Source organism: Zymoseptoria tritici, chromosome 8 (genome assembly GCF_000219625.1).
Source record: "Zymoseptoria tritici IPO323 chromosome 8, whole genome shotgun sequence".
Lineage (NCBI taxonomy): Eukaryota > Fungi > Ascomycota > Dothideomycetes > Mycosphaerellales > Mycosphaerellaceae > Zymoseptoria > Zymoseptoria tritici.
In genome coordinates this window covers 1,585,696-1,610,002 of record NC_018211.1, presented here as the reverse complement: position 1 = coordinate 1,610,002, position 24,307 = coordinate 1,585,696, and the positions used below count along the sequence as shown (strand labels likewise).

Here is a 24,307-nt window from a genome sequence, read left to right as displayed (position 1 = left end):
TGGTTCGCGCTCGCGCTCAACGGTGCATCCTTGAGCGCTTGAGACAGGTCTATAAAGAGAATGATAAGAACATCTGCTCGCGAGGCTTTCTCTTCGTGCTTAGGCCCCGTTTACTTGGCTGAGAATCCGGTGGATTCTCACTAAGAATTAGTAATTCTCGTTCGGATTCTCGGCGTTTACTTAGTTAACACGGATTCTTATAAGAATCTAGCGTGAATTTAGAGAATCTAGGCCTTAGTAGTGTTGTGTTGTCGGCTTCCTTAATATAGTAGGTATATACGAAGATTCTTAAGAATCCGGCGGAGCACCTACCTTAGATTCTCGTAGGTGCTCTTAGCGTCCGTCCGTGTACTTCTAAAGGTTTAGCTAGTATGTATCTATCGTTCCGGAAGCCTCCTATTAGCTAACGCGTATACGTATCGATATCGTATATCTCGTAGTCGCTAGAGCGTATCGTATTATATATACTACTATCTTATTATTACTCTAGCTATACTACCTAAGACGCTAGCGAAGACGCTAGCTAAGAAGTCGAAGAAGCGCCTAGCCGAGGACGACGAGAGCGATAATAATAAGGACGAGCTAGTTAAGAGTAAGGCTAAGGGTAAGTAGAAGAAGCCGAAGGAGAAGAAGCTTAAGGACGAAGATGTTAGTAGCCCTAAATACCCTTTAATTAAGGAGCTAAAGCTAGAGATAGTAACCTTCTAGCTACTTAAATTAAAGGCGCGGCTAGGGAAGTAGACACCTAGTAAAAACTAGAGGATTAAAGACTATATAGTTATTACTCGCGCTATTAGTATAGAGTTCGAGATTAACTTTAAAGGCCGTATAAGTAAGAGTAAGTAGTAGAAGACGAAGTATAACTAGAAGGACTAGATAACTTACCTTTGCTACATTAGTAGATAGAGTAGTATATTACCGCCGCGTACGCTAGAAGACGTCGAGTACTAGTATATTATTAATTATCCTAAGTGCGCGCCTTTTATCGAGAGCGAGCCGGCTAACCGCGACCTAATAAATAAGCTCGTTAGTAACAATATTGCGACTAGTAACGAAGCTACGACTACTACTAATCTTAGAGTTACGAGCGAAGGGAGGGAAGTAGTAGAAGTCGAGAGCGGTAATAATAAGGACGATAATAAGGAGCCGGAGGAGTAGGACACCGATAACGTAGATCTAGATAAGATATTAGAGACGGATAGGAAGATAATACTCGCTAAGCGCGCTAAGAAGGCCTATAAGAAGAAGAGAGCTAAAGCTATAGCTAAGAAGAAGGATATAAAGCGAGTCTACCGCGCGGTTAATACCTCTACTATAGCGGTACAGAAGGACGCTGTCGTTAGTGTAATAAAGCTATTAATTAAGAAGGTCGATAGCTAGATACGTAGTAGTAAGGCTAGAGCAACTTAGGCCTTATTATCTTCGTTACCTCCGCGGCGCGAGTAGGATACACTAGAGTTAGTTACCGCTATAATTATAGTCGAGGAGTTTATAACGCACCTATTATTTAAGGACAAAGCGGTATTGTTAGAGGATCTCGGTCGTAATCGGTAGAAGTCTAGTATCGCCGTCGCTATGCTATAGAAGCTAGTCGAGCTCGAGAAGTAGCTAGCTATTTAATAGACGTAGCTTCGGCCTCCTCCGTAGTAATATGTTTATTAGCATTAGCCGCTTATAAACATAGGAATACCGGTCTCCGAGGGTTACTAGCCTATTAGCGGCGGTAGTAGTAGTAGTAGAATGTTTGTAGAAGGAAGACGATTTCCGGATAGTCGAAGGTAAAACGAGCTTAACGCTAGTAGGGGTTTTAAAGGGCGGTATATTGTTGTTTGTTTGTTTGTTTGTTCCATTTACGTCCTTTCGGAGTCCAAGACTATGTAGGACGGCTTTGCTATAAAGGCAAAGCAGTAGATCTAGTTACAATTAGATTTTTCGGTATTCTTTAACCTTAGGGGAGACCCCGTACCTAAGGCAATGCTAAAGGACTTTAAACAAATGCGAGATAAAGGAAATTAAACGAGTGTTGCAGCCTAAGGCTGCAGAATTTTCGCGCTAAGCTTTTGCAGAATTTTTAGCGGATCCTTCCGCTTCGCATACACGCTACGAATTCGAAAGAGATGCAGCGTAAGGCGATGTAGCGCAAAGGCGCAAAAAGCAGCTGTCTAACTCGCTACCTTCTCTTGTCCTTAATATGCCTTTGTAGAACTATATGCCGCCTTCTAGCGCATATAGCTACGTAGGTTAATCGTAGAGTTGTAGATTCTACCGAGTTCTAGCTCTTTAAAGTGCATATATACTTCCTTTGAAGGCGACGAAGTCTCTAGAGAAGGGACATACGATTTCGATTCGGATTTCGAGGAGGTGCGCGTATAGGGCAGAGTAGACTACTTCTTTCTTCTTCTCGTTCGTAGCGTAGAGGGCTATTCGTTCGAATCGTACTATTGTTCTGTTATAGCTCGTGTTTCGAGGCGGATTTCGAGAAGGATTTCGGGCGGATTCGAGAGGTTTTCGAGGAGGTTTCTTCCAGACTGTCTTAGTTTCCCTTCTAAGGAAGGTACTTACGACGGCCACCGCGTAAAGGTGCAGTCTGTTCGGCCGTCTAAAGGGCGGTATAGAGGACGATTCGGGAGCGAAGATACCTTAAATCCGTATAGAAGTAGTAGGACGAGCTATACTATCGATTTATATAGAGGTGTTTTAAGAATTCGGCCGCATTCGGTAATAAAGTTACCTATTTAGGAAGGAGCGTAGCTTCAAATTTGAGCTTAGGATTAACAGTATTAACCCCTCCTACTTCGTCCTCCTCGTTAATCGTACTAAGACCCTACTAACTTTCGAGCTAATTATCTTCTTCCTTTATCGCACCGGCTAGTACTCTTAACTACGATTCTAACTACTCTTTATATTATAACTATATGTCCTCGGCTATATTATTATAAAACTAGAGCTACTCGTAGTCCTCGCCTTTATCCTCGTCCTCGTTAGTATCGATACCGCCGCCGCCGCGTATACTCCGATTGCCGATTATACTATTATTCTCGAAGATTTCCGGATCCTCGGATTTAAGAGGCTACGAGCTATAGTCGAGGATAAAGTTATAGACAATTAGATAGGCTATAAGGATGCGCTTCTAATCGAGTATCGAATAGCCTAGATTAGGGCTATCGTAGATAATCTTAAAGCGCTTCTTTACGATACTAAAGATGCGTTTAATATAGTTCCTTAACTAAGTATGTCGTAGATTAAATAACTCTTCCCTCGTTTCCGGCCGTAATGCTACTACTACCTACTCGCGTAGATAATACCGAGTCTTCTAATATAGTACTAACACCCTCCTATCCGTCGTAGAGTATCCGCTATTAGCGAGGTAATATCGACCTTACGGTATAGTAAATCCCTACCGGTACGCCTTCTTTAATATAGTGCTATCGTTCGCTAATCCTTTATAGCCGACTAACGTATATAAGAAGCGGCAATCTAAGTCGTACGCCGCTATAATATTCTACGCGGTAAAGTTCTTCCGGTACATCTACGCCCCTTATTGCTCCTTAGGCATAGTAGTATAAATAAAGGTGCTATCGATTGTACCGAGTATCCTTCTAAAGGCTCTAAACTTAGGCTCCTTTAGTTTAGTATAGAGCGGCGTACTAACCTTTAGCAACACTATATAGTTATTACCTATGCGATATATCGCCGCGGCGATTCGACTAATAATCTTAGGACCTGTTCGTAACGAATGCTAGTATTTCGACCGAATATCCCTCGCTAAGAGGTTATATACTATCGTATTAAGGAATATTACTACCTACTCTTCGATTCGAATCTTCGGCTTACGCTGCCCTATACTACCTCTTTCCTTAATCTCCGTAATTAATGTACGTAGCACCGGCTGCCGTAGTCGAGTCGTCTAATAATAGTAATTATCTATGCTATATAGATACTTCCTTATCTCGCTCTAACCGGCGTACAGATCGATAAGGGTAGTAGGCTTACCGGGGGGTTTATACTATCGCTCTAGCGTAGGAACGTAACGAACGAATAGTAAGACGACGACAATAGTAAGAGTAGTAATAATAAGGACGGCAATAGCGTTATTAGACTCTATAGTAACAACGAGGTAGAAGAAGAGTAGTGCAATACACGCGTATAATACACTATTTACGAGACGCGATGTTTAACAACTACTTCTTAGCGACTAGCTATATCGGTTATAGCGGATACTCACTAGGATACTAGCCGTTTACTTAAAAGAAGGCGATACTGCAGAATCTAGTAGAGAATCTTCTTGCTCTTAGATTCTCGGTAGGATACTAGATACTCGGCCAAGTAAACGGGGCCTTATCTTCGTCTGCCCAGCGACGGGAGTTTTTCGACAGCTTGCATAGAGCTTGACCTGGCACGCCTGCCTGGCGACACTGACTCTAGCACCATGGACCAGAAGCATACATTTGAGGAGAATGGCGTGTCGGAGGTGCGGAAGAGCTCCATTGTGCACACCATCAACTTGAACGAGAACTTGGATGCAAAGTGAGCAACAGCAGAGCGATCAATGTCCTTGATATCCGCAGAACTGATCGATATTACAGAATCAGCAATCCTCTCGCGGACATTTCCTACACGGATCTCATGGCCGATGTCGAACTCTTCGCGGAACAGAAAGGTCTCCAGGACAAAGTCGACCTGATCAAGCGCGGTGCCCTGGTCGCGCAGTCTCCCAACGATTTCGACAGCCTCGACATCCTCGGCGAAGACGAGAAGGAGGCCCTCCGCCACGAAGCTGCCCACAAATGGTCCCATCCATTGGCGCTCTACTTCACCATCATCACCTGCTCGATCGGAGCTGCTGTTCAAGGATGGGACCAGACCGGATCGAACGGAGCCAACTTGTCTTTCCCCGTCGAATTCGGCATTGGAAAGGGAGAGACCAAAGGCGATCCAAATCAAGTTCGCGACCAGTGGCTCGTGGGTCTGGTCAACGCTGGACCTTATATTGGAAGTGCTCTCATCGGCTGCTGGCTCTCGGACCCAATCAACTACTACCTCGGCCGCCGTGGCTGCATCTTCATCTCCGCTGTCTTCTGTCTGCTCACTCCCATCGGCGGCGCTCTGACCCAGACCTGGGAGGAACTCTTGATTACCCGTCTACTCATGGGTGTCGGTATGGGTCTGAAAGGTAGCTCAGTGCCCATCTTCGCCGCCGAGAATTCGCCTGCCAGAATCCGTGGAGCCCTGGTCATGTCTTGGCAGATGTGGACGGCATTTGGCATCTTCCTCGGATTCTGCGCCAACTTGGCTGTGTACAACGTCGGTGACATCGCCTGGCGACTCCAAATTGGTTCGGCGTTCATTCCTGCTGTTCCGTTGGTGCTCGGAATCTACTTTTGCCCGGAAAGCCCTCGTTGGGTAAGTTCGTCGTCCGCAACGCTTGCTATCACAGCAGAGCCCCCTGCGCCGTCTGCAGACCGCCGCTAACGCTCTCGAAGTTGATGAAAAAGAACAAGTATGACAAGGCATACAAGTCTCTGTTGAGGCTTCGATTTCATCCAATTCAAGCCGCCCGTGATCTGTACTACATCCACACCCAGCTTCAGATCGAGGCCGCCATTGTTGGCAAGAGCAACTACGTCACTCGCTTCACTCAGTTGTTCACTATTCCGCGGGTCCGTCGTGCGACTATGGCCTCGTTCGTAGTCATGATTGCGCAGCAAATGTGTAAGCTTCACTGTCCTCGTCGCAGCACGAGTATTTCAGAACAAAAGGCCGAAATTGACTTGTTCCAGGCGGAATCAACATCATTGCATTCTATTCCTCGACTGTCTTCAAGAACGCCGGTGCCAGCGCGCGCGATGCTCTGATCGCATCCTTCGGATTCGGTCTGGTCAACTTCGTCTTTGCCTGGCCAGCGTAAGTCATAATCTCGGGCCGCCGGAGACAATCGACATCACGAATGCTAACTCCATTCCAGTATCTGGACCATCGACACGTTCGGCCGCCGCTCTCTTCTCCTCTTTACCTTTCCCAACATGGCCTGGACCCTCCTCGCTGCCGGTCTCTGTTTCCTTATTCCCGAGAGCAACCCTGCCCACCTTGGCCTCGTTGCCCTGTTCATCTATCTCTTTGCGGCTTTCTACTCTCCCGGCGAAGGCCCTGTGCCGTTCACATACAGCGCTGAAGTCTTCCCTCTCTCCCATCGTGAAGTCGGTATGGGCTGGGCTGTGGCAACCTGTCTCTTCTGGGCTTCTGTCCTGTCCATCTCGTTCCCGGCCATCTTGGGTGCATTCGGTTCGGTCGGTGCATTCGGTTTCTACGCTGGACTGAACGTCATTGCGTTCATCATGATTTTCTTGTTCGTGCCAGAGACCAAGCAGCGCACGCTCGAGGAGCTCGATTACGTGTTTGCTGTGCCCAGCAGGAAGTTCATCAAGTACCAGACTACCCAGGCGGCACCATGGTGGTTCCAGCGATGGGTGTTATTCAACAAGAACGCCACGTGAGCTGATACCATAACCCGATGAACTTTTTGAGAAACGCTGCTGACCATGCGATAGACTCGAGCCGCTCTACAAATTCGACGACAAGATTGCCTACGCCGTGCCGGCCAAGAAAAGCAGCGAGATCTGAGCAAACAGATCTACGCAGATGGCCACTTATATCGGTACATTCGCTTTGTTCATCTCGATGGTTTATCTAAACGGGGAGTTGTAACTAGATTGGTACAGGCACATATTGTATTAATCGAGCTAATGCCTAGGCCCTGGTCTCTCAACACCAGTCGACTCAAGGCCGGTCTTCGTTCTGATACTGCCTAACAAAAGCAAAGCACAGAGCGTGCTGCTATACACACAGTACGAGCAACCATATCCGCTTGCGGCATGTACGCAGTGCATCACGCCTCGCTTGCTACAGCAGCACACCACCGACCAGCGAACACCGCAAGAACGTATGGAATACTATACGGTCCCATGGAACAGCGCAAGCTCTGGCCCATAAGTATGGACCTTCCCAGCCCAGATCTCTTGTTCCTCTTCTCCAACCACTTCTTCCAAACCACTTCTCACATCCACAACAAGTGAAGACCAACCCAACCCACATTCAACGCAACCACTTTCCAAAGCATATCCAACAAGATGCCTCGTTGTCACAGCTGGTGCAACGGCCTTTGCCCGTCTTGCTATCAACAGACCCGTCGCGACGGGAGTGGCAGATTCCCATGTGGCACTCGCACACTTCCCAGGGAGGACTCGCGTCGTTACCGCGGCGGACGGCGCGCTCGTTCAACCTCACCTTCTTGGACCGACCCACGCACCTACGCAACTTCGTCCTCATACGGCATGTCGCCACCTCGTACGGTCTTGCAACCTGCCCAGTGGCCTCCAGCTTCTGGTCCTCCATCTCATGGATGGCTCGGCTACATGGCCCCTGGACAGACTGGTGCACACTAGTCTCAGACGCTCAGACCACCTCGCGTATTAGGCCAATCAGGTGCAAGCACCTGGCCCTACTGTAGGTGGTCTAAGGGCCTAACTAGTGTTTTTTAGTAATAGAGTGTTAGCTTTATATATAAATTATACTAATATAGAGTGTTAGTACCTAAACGCGTCTGTACAACTAACGGCGACGACAGCATTACTAGGTATAAAATCTAAAAATCCGGCTTAGTTATCTAATGCAGATTAACGTACTCTATAACCTCCTACTATTTGTTTTAACCTAACGCGTTAGACGAACGAAGAGTAGGCTTTCGCGTATCTTTAGTCTAACCGACGCGTTTATATAGCGAGACGGCAATGCCTACTCCTCCTTTAGTTTTTGTCTAATGCTAACTAAAATTTGTCTATTAGATAGCTAGCTATCCGCTCCCTAACTTAACTAAAGCCGATTTTAGGATGCCGCGCTATAAATCTCGTCTTTCTAGGTTAAATTCTAACCTAACCCGATCTTTCGCGACGAGTACCTCGAGCAGCTTTAGCGCTAGCGAGTCCGGACAAGTTAGTAATGCGTTAGATAAGGCGACTAATAAGGAGGATCGATCGGACGAGTCGTTTTCGCGTATAGAAATTACTATTTTTACTAGCGTACCTAAGCGTATTCGGGTAGTCGACGACGACGACGACGACGATAGTAATAGTCTGTCTAACGTCCTAAGTAACTTCGATAATAGTAAGGACCTCTAGGGTAGTCTACAAAACCCTATAGAACCGTTAGTATTAGACATCGCCCTTTAGACGATTTTATATAGGGGCAGCATAAAAGTGCATTTTATTCGGCGGGAAGGATAGCTAGAGAAGATAGTATTAGTACTAACCGAAGAGATTCTAGTCGAAGAAGACGACGTGTTAGTTAGGCGGCTACTAGAGCGGGTATTCTAGTCGGCGTAGAGGAATGCCTATAATATAGACGTAGTCGAAGCCGCTTAGGTCGGGGCCCCTAACGAATGCTATATACCTTCTATTTCTCTACCTACTAATATACTAGACTAGCTAGTTATAATAGCGCGCCGCCGCGCGTTCGATAAGGTATACCGCTAGATTAACTATACTGTCGAAACGCCCGTACTTCTAGACGGACAATAAGCTATAAGTATAGCGGAGTAGGTAGATATAACTAAGCGCGCGGTCCGTCTAATGTATCCGTATTATGCCCGAAAGCTATAAGTCCGTATACTACGGCACCTACTCTTCGAGAAGAAAGACCTAGTCTAGATTGCGGCTACCTCGGCGGGCAAGAGTCTAGTATATTAGTTATAGGCGCTAATATAGAAGAAGATGTCGATCTTAGTGCTTCTACTTAATTAGATTAGTAAGGAACAGCTTAAGAAGATCGAGTGTCTAAAGGGAAAACCGTTAGTATTAAACTCGAACACTAAGGCGGAGCTTACCGACTAGTAGTAGAAGCTACTATATTCCGGGAAGTGTACCTACCTAATGTTGTCTCCTAAGATAGCGATATAGTCGTAGTTTATAAAACTAATAGTTAAACCGGCGGTAAGGTAAAGGCTCGGCCTCTTTATATTAGACGAGTTCTACCTAGTTTACTAGTAGGGGATAGAGGATAGAGGATTTCGGAAAGAATATGCCTGTCTAAAGAATCTTCGGTCTACCCTAACTAATCGTGTTCGCTTCTTTAGTTGTTTAGCAACTCTCGAGCCGGATACCCTCGTTAAGTATCGGACGGCCTTCGGCTTTTACGACGATACGGTTGTCGTACGGGATTCGATTAACTAATCTAAGATATCTATACGATGTTACGCTATTCTAGATAGTATGCTCGGGAACTATAAGACGCTTTAATATCTAACCGATCGCCTTACCGGAGCTAATAGCGTACCGAATCCCTAGTCGATTAAGAAAATAGTAGTATTTATCGATAGTCGCTTAGGTATCTATACCGCGGCGTCTAGCCTCCGGTCCTACCTACATACCTAATTCTCTAGAAGCCTAACGATTAACTAGATCTATGCTATAGTAAGAACCTACTACGGTAGGACGGCTAGGCGAACGTAGGCGAATATAATTAAGGAGTTCTAGAAACTAGACTCGAAGATCCGGATCCTGTTCGCGACTAAGGCTCTTAGTCTAGGCGTCGACCTACCTAACATTAAACGGGTTGTTTAATACCGCCTTCCGTAGAACGCTAGCATACGGACTATTATATAGCGAGCCGGGCGCGCTATACGTAATAGTAAGCAGTAGGGTACTAGAACTTTTACCTTCCTTTACGACTAATAGATCGTAGGCCCCCGGTCGCCGGCCCGACTAAACTAGACTCGTATAGTCCCGGACAGATTCTTAAACTCGGAGTAGGAGAAAGAGGCTAGTAATCTCGCCGATGCGCTATCTAACGCTAGATTAGATACTAACGAGCCGGCGCCTGTCGGACTGCCGTCGGCGGTACGTAAGAAGCCGACGGCGAAACTAGGTCCTTAGTAGAAGCGCGACAACATAAACTATTCCGTATAGGAGTTTATAAACGCTAGACGTAATGTAGATAGTCCGGTCGACTATTGTCGCGTCGCTACTTTAAAGCCCTTCGTAGAGCTACTACCTAAAGGGCGTATCCGTAAGAACTACTACGATATCTACGACTAGGATATAATATTGCCTACCGACCGCTTTTCCGAATAGATTCCGTCTTCGGCGGACCTAGATGCCGCCTATACTAGACGCCCGTACGAGAAGACGATCCGCGAGGGTCTAAACAAATAGGAGCCTAGCGTAGCTAAATTATATTACAAAAAGGTACTGTTCCCTAGTATACCCGGTTCTCTTCTGCCTTAGACGGTAATCGCGTATCTTGCTTCTATATTCGGCTCGCCTAGTACGAAGGGAGACGTAATAGCTCGCTAGGTTGAGCTAGCCTATTCTACCGTAGACTTCCGACCGTCTCCTAAGCTTATAACTATACTAGTTTCGAAGCTATCGGTATTACTTAAGCTAGCGTAATCGGTCGAGGCCTAGGAATTGTAGGAGAGTTAGGAACGCGTTAGGGCGTATCGTGTTTGTACGTAGAAGCGCTATCTAAGTCTCGAACTCTCTATAAGTCTTAAGCGATCTCCTAGGTCCGCTTCGGATAATATAAGGGCTACTAGTAAGCTAGACTATAAGCTTGCCGCTTAGTCCGTCTATAGTCCTTACGCCGGTCTAGTACGAGAGCCTAGCCCTCTAGTCGGTAAGCCGCCTACGCCTATCCCTAAAAGGCTAAAGGTTATATAAGCGTAATCTAATAGAGCCGTCCTCCCTCCTAATCGCGCGCCTAGCTCTTCCGTCCGCCGTCCTACCCCGCCGCCTAAAGCGCATTCCGGAGTTTCTACTAGCTATCGAAAGGCTACGCCTAAAGCATCCGATAATAGAGTTCGTTCGGACGGCCGTCGTTTTAGTACTATATTAAATCCGAACTAGATTCGGCTAGCTAGACGTCGGTTAGCTTCTCCGGTACCGGCTACGGTGTCGCCCGAACCGATAATCGTAACAACGTCGCGCGGTCAGACGCGGGTAGCGAACGTAGTGCCCTAGAAGCATCGGTTTAGTTAGTAGGGTTTAGGTGTCGATAGTGTCTATAAAGAGGTCGACTAGTTAAAGATGTAGACTGTTTTGCTAAGGATTTTAGATTTTAGCGTATTATAATAATAGCCCCGCTCGAGCCCTTAACATTGCCTTGTTATCTCTCTCTACTAGTATATTATCCTTGTATATATGTCTATAGTTATAGAAGCCTTAACTCTAGCCGCCCGAAGGGGGCGTCCGTAGCGTAAACGTAAATTACCTAAGCCGGCGCCTCTAGTCCGAACGCCCTCCTAGTCGACGTCGAATACTAGCGGGTCTAGATCGAGTAAGAGTCGGGATACTAGTATCCGGAGACCGAGAAATTATTACGGCGAAGGTAAGACGAAGAGAGAGAAGGTAGACCTCCTACTAGCCTAAATAAAGGAGTTAGGGATAACATTCGGGACCTTTGTAGAGCTATATATCTTATATAAGAAGGGCGCCTCGTCGTCTAATTAGGTAAAGACGGCAGCTACTAGGACTAAGAGGTTAGCTAGTCTATTATAGAAAGATTAGATATATATAAGAGTATCTAAGTATATGCCTCCCGGTAAGTAGATAAACACGGAAGTAGTGTGTAACGAACTAGAGATGTTGCGGGGGCGCTAGGTAAGGAGGTCCGGTATATATACGGATATATACTTACGTTTTTAGGAGTTCGGGCAGTAGGACTAAAAGATGCCCGCAGAAGATCTAGATTATAAGGGTGCGGTTTAGTCGATAGGAGAGTGCGTACTATTAATATAGGTACTCTTTAAGGGGATATTAGGTCTGCTACGGAAGGCTGTCCTAGCTAATTATATACTTAGGCGCGTAGGTCTAGTTGCTAGCTTACTCGGACGGACATAGTATCCGCGATACTATAGTTAGTTCCCGAACTAGCTAGGATTATATCTCTAGAGCTAGGGCGTAAAGCGGCGGGTAATCGTAGTGCTGTCCGGAATAGGTATCTACGCGTTACCGAAAAGTATATACCGCTACAATCGATAACTACACTCCCTAGCAAAGGACCGTATTACCGGCTTTAGACGAGATTGCTATATATATAGTGTCTACGATAACCTAGACATCTACTACAAAACCGGGGAGCATAGGCATAACTATAAGGATAAACTAAAGCATATTACGACTAGTATAGTGCTTAAAAGCATCGAGGTGCCGTAGACTAGTCTAAAGCGGGAGTATTTTCGTAAGGATAAGCCTCTTTAGCTCGTAGACGTACTCGAAGGAGACGGTAATCGATACGACGCTATCTAGAAATAAATCTTACGTAGCCTTATTACCTCGGCTATCGTTAGATTATATCCTAACGTAGTCGCGTATTGTTTAGGTGTCGATACTACTACCGATAACGATCCTCCGCGTCGCGGTAATCGAACAGGAGTATCTAGCACTAACCCGGGCACTAGTAGGGAGACCGCTATATATAATAAGCATAGAAAGAGCAAGATCGACTAGGACAATGTCGCTAGCTTCCCTACATTTCCTATAATCGACCGGCTAGAGAAGTAGAAAAGTGTAACATATATACTAAATCTTATATTCGAATACGAGGGTACGACTAAAGGTATATATACTGTAATCGAGAACATTCTCGAGCGCTAACTTGGATATAGAGACATATATAACGAGTTCTTACGGCACTAAGACGTATAATCCTCGAGGGCTAGAGGGGATACTATTTATAACTACTAAGGCGCTACTAGTAGCTAGCAAATCTACTACCGGAATCCTTATCCTGCCGCTAATAGCGACGCTACCTAAGATACGGAAGGTCGTCCTATTAAATACTCCTAGCAACCCTATTAGTTATACCTAGCGACCTAGTCTACTGTTTAACTATCCTAATAGCAGTATCCGGCAACCTAGTCTACTTTCTAGCTATCCTAACAGTAGTATCTAGCAACCTAGTCTACTTTCTAGCTATCTTAATAGTAGTATCCGGCAACCTAGTCTACTTTCTAGCTATCCTAATAGTAGTATCCGGCGACCTAGTCGACTTTCTAGCTATTCTAGTAGCAATATCCGGCAACCTAGTCTACTTTTTAGCTATCCTAGAGTACGCCTATAACCTCCTAACTACTATATCCGGCAATATAGTCGACTTCTACGTCCGCCTAGAGCACCCCTACGACTTCCTAATAGCTATCCGCAGCAACGAGTAGTAGTTTTCTATATAGCAGACGCGATTCGTCGGCCCTACGTAGTTATAGTATACCTAGCGGACCCCCGAGGGCGCTTAGATAGTCGCCGGGTACAGTACTATACATTCTACGAACGCGGTTGCTAAGAGAGAAGCTAGAATACTATATATACGATCGGACGAATGTTATCTTCCTAATATATAGCGACTAGTTGTTAGTAAAGAATATCCGGACATGCCTTAAGGAGGCTCGAGAGAACGACGACGCATTCGACAAGATATAATAGGTACTACCGTTACTAGGTTTATTCTACCTAAAGATATGCCTTATCTAGGTAATCGAGAATAACTTTAATAGGCAGGAAGGCTACGCTGCCAAATCTTTATTAATAGTCTATCGAGGACTAATAGAAAGGAAGATATGCCCCTTATTCTATATACCCTATAGCTACCTAGAGCATCTAACCTTAGATAGTTTTAATACTAGAATACTCGCATTTGTGTACGAAGAGCTTAAGCTAGTCGTATATAGTCGGACAGCGATATCGACCTATATTCGCGCACTTACTCGCTAAGGGTTTACTAGTCTAATAGACAAGGTCTACGAGAAGGCCTTCTCGTATAAGGCCCGCTCGTTAGATACGGACTACCTAGAGGGAGACACTATTAAGGCAAAGAACTCGTATTTATTAAAGAGGCATTAGTCGAAGAAGGCTAGTGCGACTAATAAGGCTGCCGCTATAGCCGACGGCAACGAAGAGCGTAGGAATTACATCCGATTCCTTTATGTCGTCGAGACGTATTAGATGCTATCGCGAGCTATAAAGTATACAGATATCGGACTACTCCGCCGGGTAATTAACTAATATATCTTAATCTTCTACGCTAGATTACACAAGAATTACGCATTTATTATGCTATAGATAAAGTAGTTAACGGACACCGAGACGTCTTATCCGATACTATAGCGGGCTATGCTAGCTAACGGACTAGTAAATATAGCCGGTGCGGACGATAGTTAGTTCGAGATCGATAGGGCGAATAAGTTTCTTAACCGGTATCTAAAGACATTAATAGCTAGCCGGCGCAACGGTACGTTCGACGTCGAGAACTAACTAGAAGAAGCCGCGCTTTTAGCGACCTATACTAGCTACCTACGAGAGGTTATCGAGGCTAGGTTCGGGGAGGTAACGAATACTAAGCATACCTTACTAAAGTTAGTCGAGGAGATATATATAGTCGCAACGATTTGTTACTAGGAAACACTGCCGACGAAGGCAGTCGATCTAGATACGAATATAGTCCTCCCTTTTTATACTATAGACTTGTATGCTATAGGTGTTAAGAACCTAGTAACTAACGTAAAGGGTAGTAGTCGACTAGAGAGGTTTAATAAGAATGTAGTTGTAAAGGACTCTTAGATTATATAGGCAGACTAAGATCTAATCCTAGTAAATATAGAACTACCGGACCTAATAACGGATCCTTACCTCCGCCGTATAGTAGCGATAGACATTACTCCTAGACTAATAAGGACGCTTTAGGATCCTAATAGCGAAGACGAGGTAGGTAATGTTTACTTCGATAGCGACTAACCTTACTTACTAATAGCTATACTATTACCTACCTCGCATATATATACGTTAGACGCCCTTAACATTATATTTAGGCACTTACTAACCGCCCTTTTAGGCATTAGTACGACTAATTTACGTACAGACGCCCTTTACGAGACGTAGATTAGTTATGCACCCGTATACGTACTACGTCGACGACGTTAATTGTATAGCTCGTAGAGGTAGCAAGACGCCTACTTCTACCCGACTTTAGTTACTAAACTTCCTTCCTTCTTTATTAACCTTCTTATATTATCCGATTGCCTTTCTATCCCTCTATTAACTATTACTTTATCTATCCTTTACTATACTACTCGTTATACTACTTATCTATCCTCGCTAACTACCTTACGCTTTCGACAGACGGAGAATCTCGTCGGCAGACTACATTTAAGCGTAAGTTTCGCTACGCCTACAAAGATAGAGATTTACTAATACGTAAATAGTTTTACTATAGCACTTAGCGTATAGAAGAAGCTAGCCGACTAGGGCATCTCGGCGGAGGGTTAAGATATACATAATATATACGCCGAGTAGTTTTAGACGGAATAGTACAGCTAGGCAAAAGTTACGCTCTATAAGGGCAACATCGTTAAGTTCGTTTAAGGGCTTTACCGCGTAGTGTGTTAGAAATCCGGCTTAGTAATTAGGGACGTAAATAAGCGCGTAGGGCGTTAAGGGCGCATATATTCTAGCATTATAGAACTAGTAGACGATTCCCGAACCGGTCTATACGCGCTCGTATCTAGTAAGGAGATTCTAAGGCGCTTTGGCAATTAGATACGCACCTTCGTACCTAGCACCTCCGCTACGAAGCTAGTAGCTATTCTAGCTACTTTCTAGATAGGCGGTGCTATTATATCGGCTACTAAGACTTACACAAAGTGCGGCCTAGCTAACGATCCGAATAGATTCGCAAACGACTATATCGTCTAGCTACACCCTATATAGGAGAGGGCTAGGGATAGAGAGTTCCTCTTCTTAGGTGCCTATACTAACTGCCTACTTTATAGCAATTACAACAAGTGCAGTCTAGCTACGAAGTATACAAAGGAAGCGACGCCGGACCGTAAGGAGAGTAAGGAGGACGAAGAGACGGAGCGTCTTCCTAGCTTAGGAGACGCTTAAATAAAGATCTCCGACATGTTACTTTTTATAAGTATAGAGAATGTCCCCGAGGTTGTAACGTACTATAGTAGCGGACGCGTCTTAGGTAAATATAAGAAGCATAGGTACATTATAGTCCCGTTTAGATACGACGCTCGATTCGACGCGGAAGAGTATACCGACTACCTAAAAACCGCTCTAAAGGAAGCGTAGGGAAAGGTTAACAAAGTAATTAACTAAGACTACTCCCGTCGCGACCTTCTAGATCTAGATAGTCCTCCGGTAACGATAGCGCCGCCTTCTATCTAGCTAAAGACGCCTATATATAATAGGCGTATAAGCACTCGTTCGATAGGCGCTCTATAATCGGATATAGAGATAGCGGACGCGCCTAAGGTTATAGGTCGTAGGACAACTCGCCGTACGAGTAATAAAGTACGCGAGGACAAGGCACGGTTAGCAGACGAGATTAGGGAGGAGCGGGAGGAGGCTGCCCGCGAGGAGGCTAGAATAAGGTCCTCTCGGAAGGAGAGGCCGGCGAAGAAGTAGACGCCTAAGGATACGCCTACGAAGTCCCGGCATAACGATCCGTATATTCTAATAGCTAACTCTACTAAGCAAAGCGGGAAGAAGTTATTTACCCCGTTCGGATTCGACGTCTAGTAGGATAGCCCTTCCGGCGGAAGACATGTCTTAAAGGGCGGCGAACTAACCGGTACGTTCTTCTCGCCTAGATAGGTTAACCTAAGCCCGGGACGTAAGCGAAACGAGGGTTCGATCGACTTAGATAGATACGTCGTCCGAAGTATCTTTTCGCACTAGGACTAGAGTTATAGTAGCCGGATTCCTCCTAGTAGTAGGCTAAAGAAGTTAGATAGGCGTAGAGGTAAATAATTTATAGAGGTAGCGAGCGCGAGCGTTAACTATATTTAACTAATTTTATAAGTATGTTTATAGCACTTAGGTAAGATACGATACGAGCATTCTTTATAGCTTACCTATCTCTAGGATAGCCCTATAGGTGTTAGCTTTAGTATTTATTTCGCGAGTCCCTTTTAATAGTAAAGTATATAGAACCTTTAGTACTACTATTAGTTGCTTACCTATCGTTAGGATAGCCCTATAGGCGATAGCTCGAGCGTTTAGTTAAGTGGATTTTAATTAAACCCTAAAAGCCTACTTATGTCTACTAGTTTCTTATTAAAAGTATTATATACCGTAATATAACCTAAGCTAGGCTACGACGACAACTTAGACATATTAACCTTCGCCTAACAGCCGATAGTAAGGGGGACAGGCCTAATATAAAGAACCGGACTAAGGAGTCTAATATAGCCTTCCGCCTCGGCGTAGTAGAGCGCCCGGCTACCTATATAGCCCGTATAGTAATATAGTAATAGCAGAACCGACATAATACTAGCTAGATAGTCCTCGGCCGGCAAAACTTATTAATAACTTCGCTAGGTTACTTAAGAAGTAGAGCATCTAGATAGGCGCACGTTATCCGACGTAAGACTATTACCTAGAGCCTCTAACAACGTAGACTTAGTAGTAGAACGACAAGTAGTAGAACGACAAGTAGTAGAACGATAAGTAGCTAAATAGTAAGCAGCTAAACGGTAAGCAGCTAAACGGCAAGCAGCTAAACGGCAAGCAGCTAAATAGTAAGCAGCTAAAGTAGCATCGCCTAGAGCCCTAGGCTATAATCGATAGGCGGAGCGGTACGTAGCATACGGGTAGTTAGGTAGAGCATTAGCTACGATATTTGCGACCAGCGGACTAACAGCTAAACTACACATTAGTCGGATCGTCTAGCGAGATTATACGATAGCTAATATAGATTAAGGAAACAATCCGACATTACGTACGCGCAACGCCCGCGTAGACCTATACATTTACTAGGTAAATAAGACGACGACGCGAAGACAAAACAGACGCGATAGGGCGAAGCATTTATCTCTCGGATATTAATAACGTTTAAATATATCGTATCGACATTAATAACGATCGCCTTCTACCAGTCTAGCCTAATTATCCTCTTCCGTATCTACTTATTAATTACTACCTATTTAGGTGCGTATCGAGCCTAACTAGTCGCTCGTAGCTACTAACATCTAAAGATTAGTATGTACTAGTAATACGAAGAGACTATCGAGCGTAATCCTCGTAAAGGAACTCTCTAAAGAGTGCGCTAGCGCGTCCGACGCTAGATAGAGGTACTACTATCGAGCACCTTCCTAGACTACGAGTACGATAACGTATACGAGATAGTAGCTCCTCGCCCTAGGGGAATATACGGTAGCTGCGTAGGCGTCGGCGATAGGCGTAGCGCCGTACTAGAAGACGTCCGTAACCGAAACCCGCTATCCTACTATGCTACTATAGCGTAGCTAGTACGCGAGACTACGAGTAGATACCTCGCGCCTAGGATTCCGTATTACGAACCGAAGCCTACGTATACTAGGAACATTTAGAAGAAGGTAGATACTATTTAGCTAGGCAGCTTAGTATCGTAGAGGCCGGAGTATAGCGGAAATGCGCTAGACGGTAGTAGAGTTAGGCATAGAGAGAGACGAGAGCTAAGCGTTAGACGTTAGTTAGTTACTATACTACCGGCGGCTACTAGGCGTCGAGACCTAACCCCGAGTACTAATATAAACATCGCTTTAACCTCTTTAGGTCGCGGGTCTAGTATAGCTACCCGCGCTTAGCGGGAGGTAGAGGATAGAGCGGTTAGATAGTAGAAGAGGGAAGCCCTAATAGCACGTATAAACGTATAGGCTTAGTCGAGTACCCTACGGTATAACTAAGTATAAGTTATATAATAGCTACCTTCGCCGGATAGGTATAGACGACTAGTAGCGCAAAGGCGGGTAGAGGTAGTATTATATAAAGGGAGGATATAATACGTCTAGAGGTCTAGGAGCAGCTAGAGATTCCCTTTTAGGCAACTAAGGTACGGCTATTACGATTAGGCGTAAATAAATTATATTAGATTAATTCTACAAGTTATACGAATCGTTTACGGGTATTAGACAGGCGTTTAGACTAATATACAAGTTTTCAGATTTCAGCTAACCCTCTATTACCTAGTTCGGCTGTTGCGCTCTTAGACTATACAGGAAGGCGCCCCCGAAGGGGATTAGCGCCGCTAAGTATAGTCTGTGCGTCTGAGACTAGGTGCACACATGGATGACCCCAGTTTGTACAACCCCTTCCTCGGCAACGGAATCCAACCAGTCTACAACTTTGGTGGTTGGTCTTATCCACCTTGGAACATGCAGTCAAACGCAACTCGCCGTACCTGGGACATGCAGTCAGACGTAACTCGTCCTAGACGCAACAGTGATCTCACTGGCTACCCCATCACGGAGTCTCCCACTGGATCTACGATCAGATTCGGCGCCGGCAGTGAGATGTCTTCGCCTATTCGTAGCCGTGTCGGCTCTTCCGACAGCTCATCTTCCACCACGGTCAATGTCCGCCTTCCGACTCGATACATGGACATGGCCATATTTCGATACTTCAACGACCTCTTCCAAGAGCGGTTTGATCGAGAGGATGGACGCGGGTCAGGGCGCCGATCTGGGAGGGAAAGGTCCGGTTGGTGATGGCGATGGTGGAGGTCTGGGCGGCGCTGGCGACCTGCGCCGAGCGTTGAGGGGACGTTCAGGAAATGGGGGTGATCGTGGCATTGCGCGTTCTTGTTTGTGATCTTTTATGCGGCGTGCGAGACTAGCTAGCTACAATGACACGGAAGTAACAATGACAGAGCGCTATCGGATCAGATCGGTAGAGACAGTGTTGTATTATCAGGTCAGATAGACAGGATATAAACTCAGATTAGAGGCGCGTCGCCAGAACCACGTTGCAAAAGTCACGTTGCCGGTGCCCTCCGAAGTATCTTCCACGACTGCAAGACTCCGATCACGTACCCATCGCAACAGCCTCCCTCCGCTCCACAGCCCTGCAAGTCCCTTCCAATACGTTCGCCGAGCAGTTCGCCTTGCATATGTCGACAGTCGCTTCTGAAAGCAATCGCAGTCGCCACTAGGGAGGCTGCGGTCAACGTTAGCATACGCAGTCCCGCGCTGGGGGGAGCAAGGATCTTGTACCAGTGCGCAACGCCGGGCTGGGTAGGATCACAAGGGAAGTGGTCGCGGCAGTATTGGTTGCCGTCCTCGCCATGCTGCCAGCAAACTTGCGCGTTCTGCCACACAGTCTGCGTTAGGTAGGGCAACGAAGAGGTCAGAAGTGGAAGGGTGGAAGCGTACCGCGACCATAGGAGCCATCAGGCCGAAGATAGCGGCGGTGATAAGAGCGGCAAGCTTCATGATGTGTGTTGGCGTTGACGTTGTTCGGCACTAACGTGTCTGTCTTGTCTTCTGTTGCTGCAATTTGGAAGAGTGGGAATAGGTAGTCTGGTGTTTCTGATGGAGGGAAGGGGAACGTTTGTGATGGAGGAAAACTGAACGAAGCCTCTGCGGTGGGCAGCTGCGATTATATACCTTTTACCAGTTACGAGACGAGCCCGACGTCGCACGAACCCTCTGCAGTCTGCGCGCATTGGACGACACAATGGCCTAAACTTGGCAATACACTGACCTGGTTATCAGGAAGCGGACTCCGCCACTCCGCCTCGCAAAACGCTCCCTAGTCCTGTATCGGACGACACAATGACCCAAACTTGGCAATTCACTGACCTGGTTACCAGAAAGCGGACTCTGCCACTCCGCCTCGCAAGGCGCTCCCTAGCACTGTCAAGGCGGTGGCCCGATCGATGTGCTCAGAGGTCATAGCTTGGGGTCATGGCGTGTTACTCATCGGAACAATGGCCAACGTTGCATTTGATCTGTAATCATGGGCCTTGATGGCCTGTTCGCAAGGAAGGAGACCAACGGAAAGAATGGAATCTTGGCCTTGTTCCTCAAATGGTAACCAGAAACACCCGTTCCGATGTCCCATGTAGGGGAGGGCTCCACGCTATACGTCCAGAGGGTGTCGCCAAAGCATGGCATGGTTTCTGGCCCTCGCGATGCTGCCGAACGAAGATCATCTCAATGAAATGTCGGTACCTGCCCGGACCAGGCGACGACCTGTTCTCCGGCATCCAGCTCCAATTCCGGTATATACAGGAGACAGTCTGTGAAAAGCGAGCTTGAGCCAATTTCCGACGTTGCATGAAACCAGGCCGGAAACTTGGTCGAGTTTGTGTTGACAAGGACCTGGCACTGCCGCATCGAAAGTCAGGCCAGCCTAGCGATGTGGCATGAGCAGGACGCGAGAGGTACTCCGTGAGTCCGTATCCACTCCGGTGCTCTCGTCTATAGACTTCCGAGGTCGCTTTGGTTTGATAGCATCGGGGGGCAGTGTGCAGGGTGCAAGGGGTAACGATGTCGGATATCTTCTTGTCATGCTGAATAATGTCGATCGTCAAGCATGCACGAGGCCATGCTGGAAGTGACGACGCAATAAAGCACGATGGGCCGCCCTTTCCGTGAAGAGGACGGGCAGGGCAGGACGGGAAATCTGGAAATGGATGGGAGGGGAGGGATCGCCCCATATATGTCACGTGTTTCGTCTGTTCTGTTTTCAGTCACAAAAGTCTCATCGTGCTGTAGTATACTCAATGACCGCATCGAGCTCATTGCGAAAAGTTTCGAGCTCACCACCAATACTTGATGCGTGAAGACGAGACAAGCATTGCACAACACCGACGTTTGTAGCGGCCATGTCTTCTCTACATTCTACCGTTCGGCCGAACACGTACATCTTCCTCCGCCTCCCCACGGAGATCTTCAAACTCGTCGAGATCAAGCTGAACACGTAGGTACCTCTTTCTTCCCATGCACGAGCACTGCCGAAGACATATGCGATGATTCCTGCATAGCCACAACGATACTGAGAATGGCGCAGGATCATTGACGTCGGCAAGCTCGGTTCGTTTCCCGCAAATCTCCTCCTTGGCCGCCCGTATCACTACACCTACGAATTGCTCGAGAAGAGAGAAGGAGAGTCATGGCAGAGATTGAGGATCGTGTCGCCGGCAGAGCTCAATGCTGAAGCTGGACTGGACGATGCAACGCCGGCGGAGTCAAGAGCAGAGCCTGGGACAACGGAGGTAAAAGTGAATGGATCATTACCAGAGGGCTACGATCTCGCGACGGTCAATCAAGTGCTGATGAAGAACAATCGACTTACGATCGACGATGCAACGCGACAAGGGCTGACACACGAGGAGATTGAAGAGCTGAAGAAGTCGGCCGGAGGAAAGGAGGTCATCGAGAAGATTTTGGCGAACCATGCAGGACTTGACGAGAAGACGGAGTACTCGAAAGCGAAATATCTGGCGAGGAAGAACAAGAAGTACTTGAAGCGGTTTACTGTGCTACCGATGGATTTGGGCACTCTGATTGATTACATCATGGTCAAGGAGCCGGCGAGGATAATGGAGATCAGGATGGAAGGACTTGGACTGGTCAATGCTTGGAGCAATGCGCATTTCAGTGGCATGGATCAGATCGATGCGGGAACAGGCCAGGCGAACGGAAGGTACTTGGTGGTGGATGATACAGGTGGACTCGTAGTTGCAGGTATCGCAGAGAGGATGAATCTCTTGTACCCACGATTGCAGGACGACGCAGAACCAGCCGCGCCGATGCAGGAAGAGACAACAGAACCCACCGACACAGAAATAGATACGAATGGCGAGAAGACGAACGGCACCGCGAAGATAGCCAGACCAGTCCACCGCGACTTCCCTATCCCAGCAACCTCCAACACAATCACAGTACTCCACGCAGCGGTGCAGCCCAACGTCTCCATCCTCAAGCACTTCGGCTACGACACGAGCAGTCCCACTGTCCCGACAGAAGAAAACGAGCACCCTCTTCACACCCATCTCAAACCTCTCTCTTGGCTACAGCTTCTCCACCCCGAGCAAGACCCGACATACACCGAACCCGAACGAGCGAGCGAAGAAGAGTTGGCGAGTTGGAAAAGCGGCAAGCGAGGAAGTTACTTTAAGAAGCGCCGGCGATGGGAGCGCTGCAAGGCGATCGTCGACGAGACGAGGGCTGGTGGATTTGAAAGTCTGGTCATCGCATCGCATATGGAGCCTACGACTATTTTGAAGCACACTGTGCCTCTGATTAGAGGAGGTGGTCATGTGGTCATTTACAGCCCGACCATCGAACCGCTTCTTGTCGCCGCAGACTTGTACTCGAAAGAGCGTCGCGCGGCGTATATTGCACATCTCATCGAAGGAGAGACACCGAGTGAGGATGACTTCCCAGTTGACCCGAGACTGCTATTGGGTGCGTCGGTGCAGACGAGTCGAGTGAGAGAGTGGCAGGTACTTCCAGGTCGGACGCATCCGCTTATGACGAGTCGTGGTGGAGCGGAGGGATATGTGTTCACTGCGAGGAAGGTCATTCCGCTGGAGGGAGGCGTGGAGGCAAGAGGGAAGCACTTTGCGAAGAAGAGGAAGATCACGGTGGAGGAGTCAACTCCGACTACTGGTGGAAGCGATGTGGAGATGGTCAATTTGCCTGCTGTGACAGCGTGAGCATGAACATGTTGGCTACGTTCAATTTCCCGCTTTACGCACTCCCCACTATCACACATGGCTTCGAATGCAGCTTTCTCCCTGCAGTCTCAGAGCTCGATCCTCCTTGCCATGGACGGCTTCCGCTCTTACTTGCAATCCGGCACACCCTCATCATGGTCATGGTACACACATTGCCTCGCTTTCGCTGGGTCTAGCAGCTTTCGTGGATCCATTCCCATGACCGACCATCCCACGGCCAAATCCGCTAAGAATTCTCGCGGCAGAATATCCCGATTATGCTTCAGCCAATACCCTCCGCCCAGCTTGATCATGTAATGATCTGTCAAAATGTGCCTTAGCTGCGATCCCTCCGGCGAGAACTCGTAGATGATATCAATAAGCTTTGTGTCACTCATTGAAAACTTCGGACCGCCGCGGAAGCCTTGCAAGAACATGTCCACGATCTTGTTCTTGAGAACTGGAGCGTAGAGCACAGTGCCGATCGTGTACAACTTGGCGAGTAGCGTCCATTTCCGGATACCGTGTAGGTCTTGCCGCTCCTCATCCTCTTCCATGAGCACGAGCTCAGCGGTGTAAATCCATTGGAGGAAGATGGCGAAAGCGTCACAGTCGAGTGAGGAAAGCTCGCAGTGGGCTCGGTCTTTGTCCTCGGATTTTATGCGGAAGTATGCGCAATGCCTGTCTAGAACATCGCGGAAGACAGCAACGGGCTTCTTTTCGGGACCTATCTGGAGAGTGGCGTAGGTGTTGAAGTCGAGTCTGACATGTCAGTTTGGCAGATGTGGATTCATGCAACCGTGTCGTACCTTCGCCGCTTCGGTGGTGGCGA

General features: G+C 47.0%; 2 protein-coding genes across 2 annotated transcripts; both read left to right on the top strand.

Moving 5' to 3' along the window:
• Positions 1-4,429: 4,429 nt before the first annotated feature.
• Positions 4,430-6,621, top strand: MYCGRDRAFT_75012 (uncharacterized protein; the record flags this gene model as incomplete). The annotated part of the gene is made up of 6 exons (XM_003850246.1): positions 4,430-4,527; positions 4,587-5,403; positions 5,484-5,712; positions 5,781-5,904; positions 5,966-6,490; positions 6,549-6,621. 6 exons carry the CDS (start codon positions 4,430-4,432, stop codon positions 6,619-6,621), a joined length of 1,866 nt encoding a protein of 621 aa, XP_003850294.1.
• Positions 6,622-21,639: 15,018 nt separating this feature from the next.
• On the top strand, positions 21,640-23,475 carry MYCGRDRAFT_46366 (tRNA adenine-N(1)--methyltransferase non-catalytic subunit; the record flags this gene model as incomplete). Its single annotated transcript, XM_003850247.1, has 2 exons — positions 21,640-21,734; positions 21,825-23,475. The coding sequence occupies 2 exons, from the start codon at positions 21,640-21,642 to the stop codon at positions 23,473-23,475; spliced, it is 1,746 nt and encodes a 581-aa protein (XP_003850295.1).
• Positions 23,476-24,307: the final 832 nt, after the last annotated feature.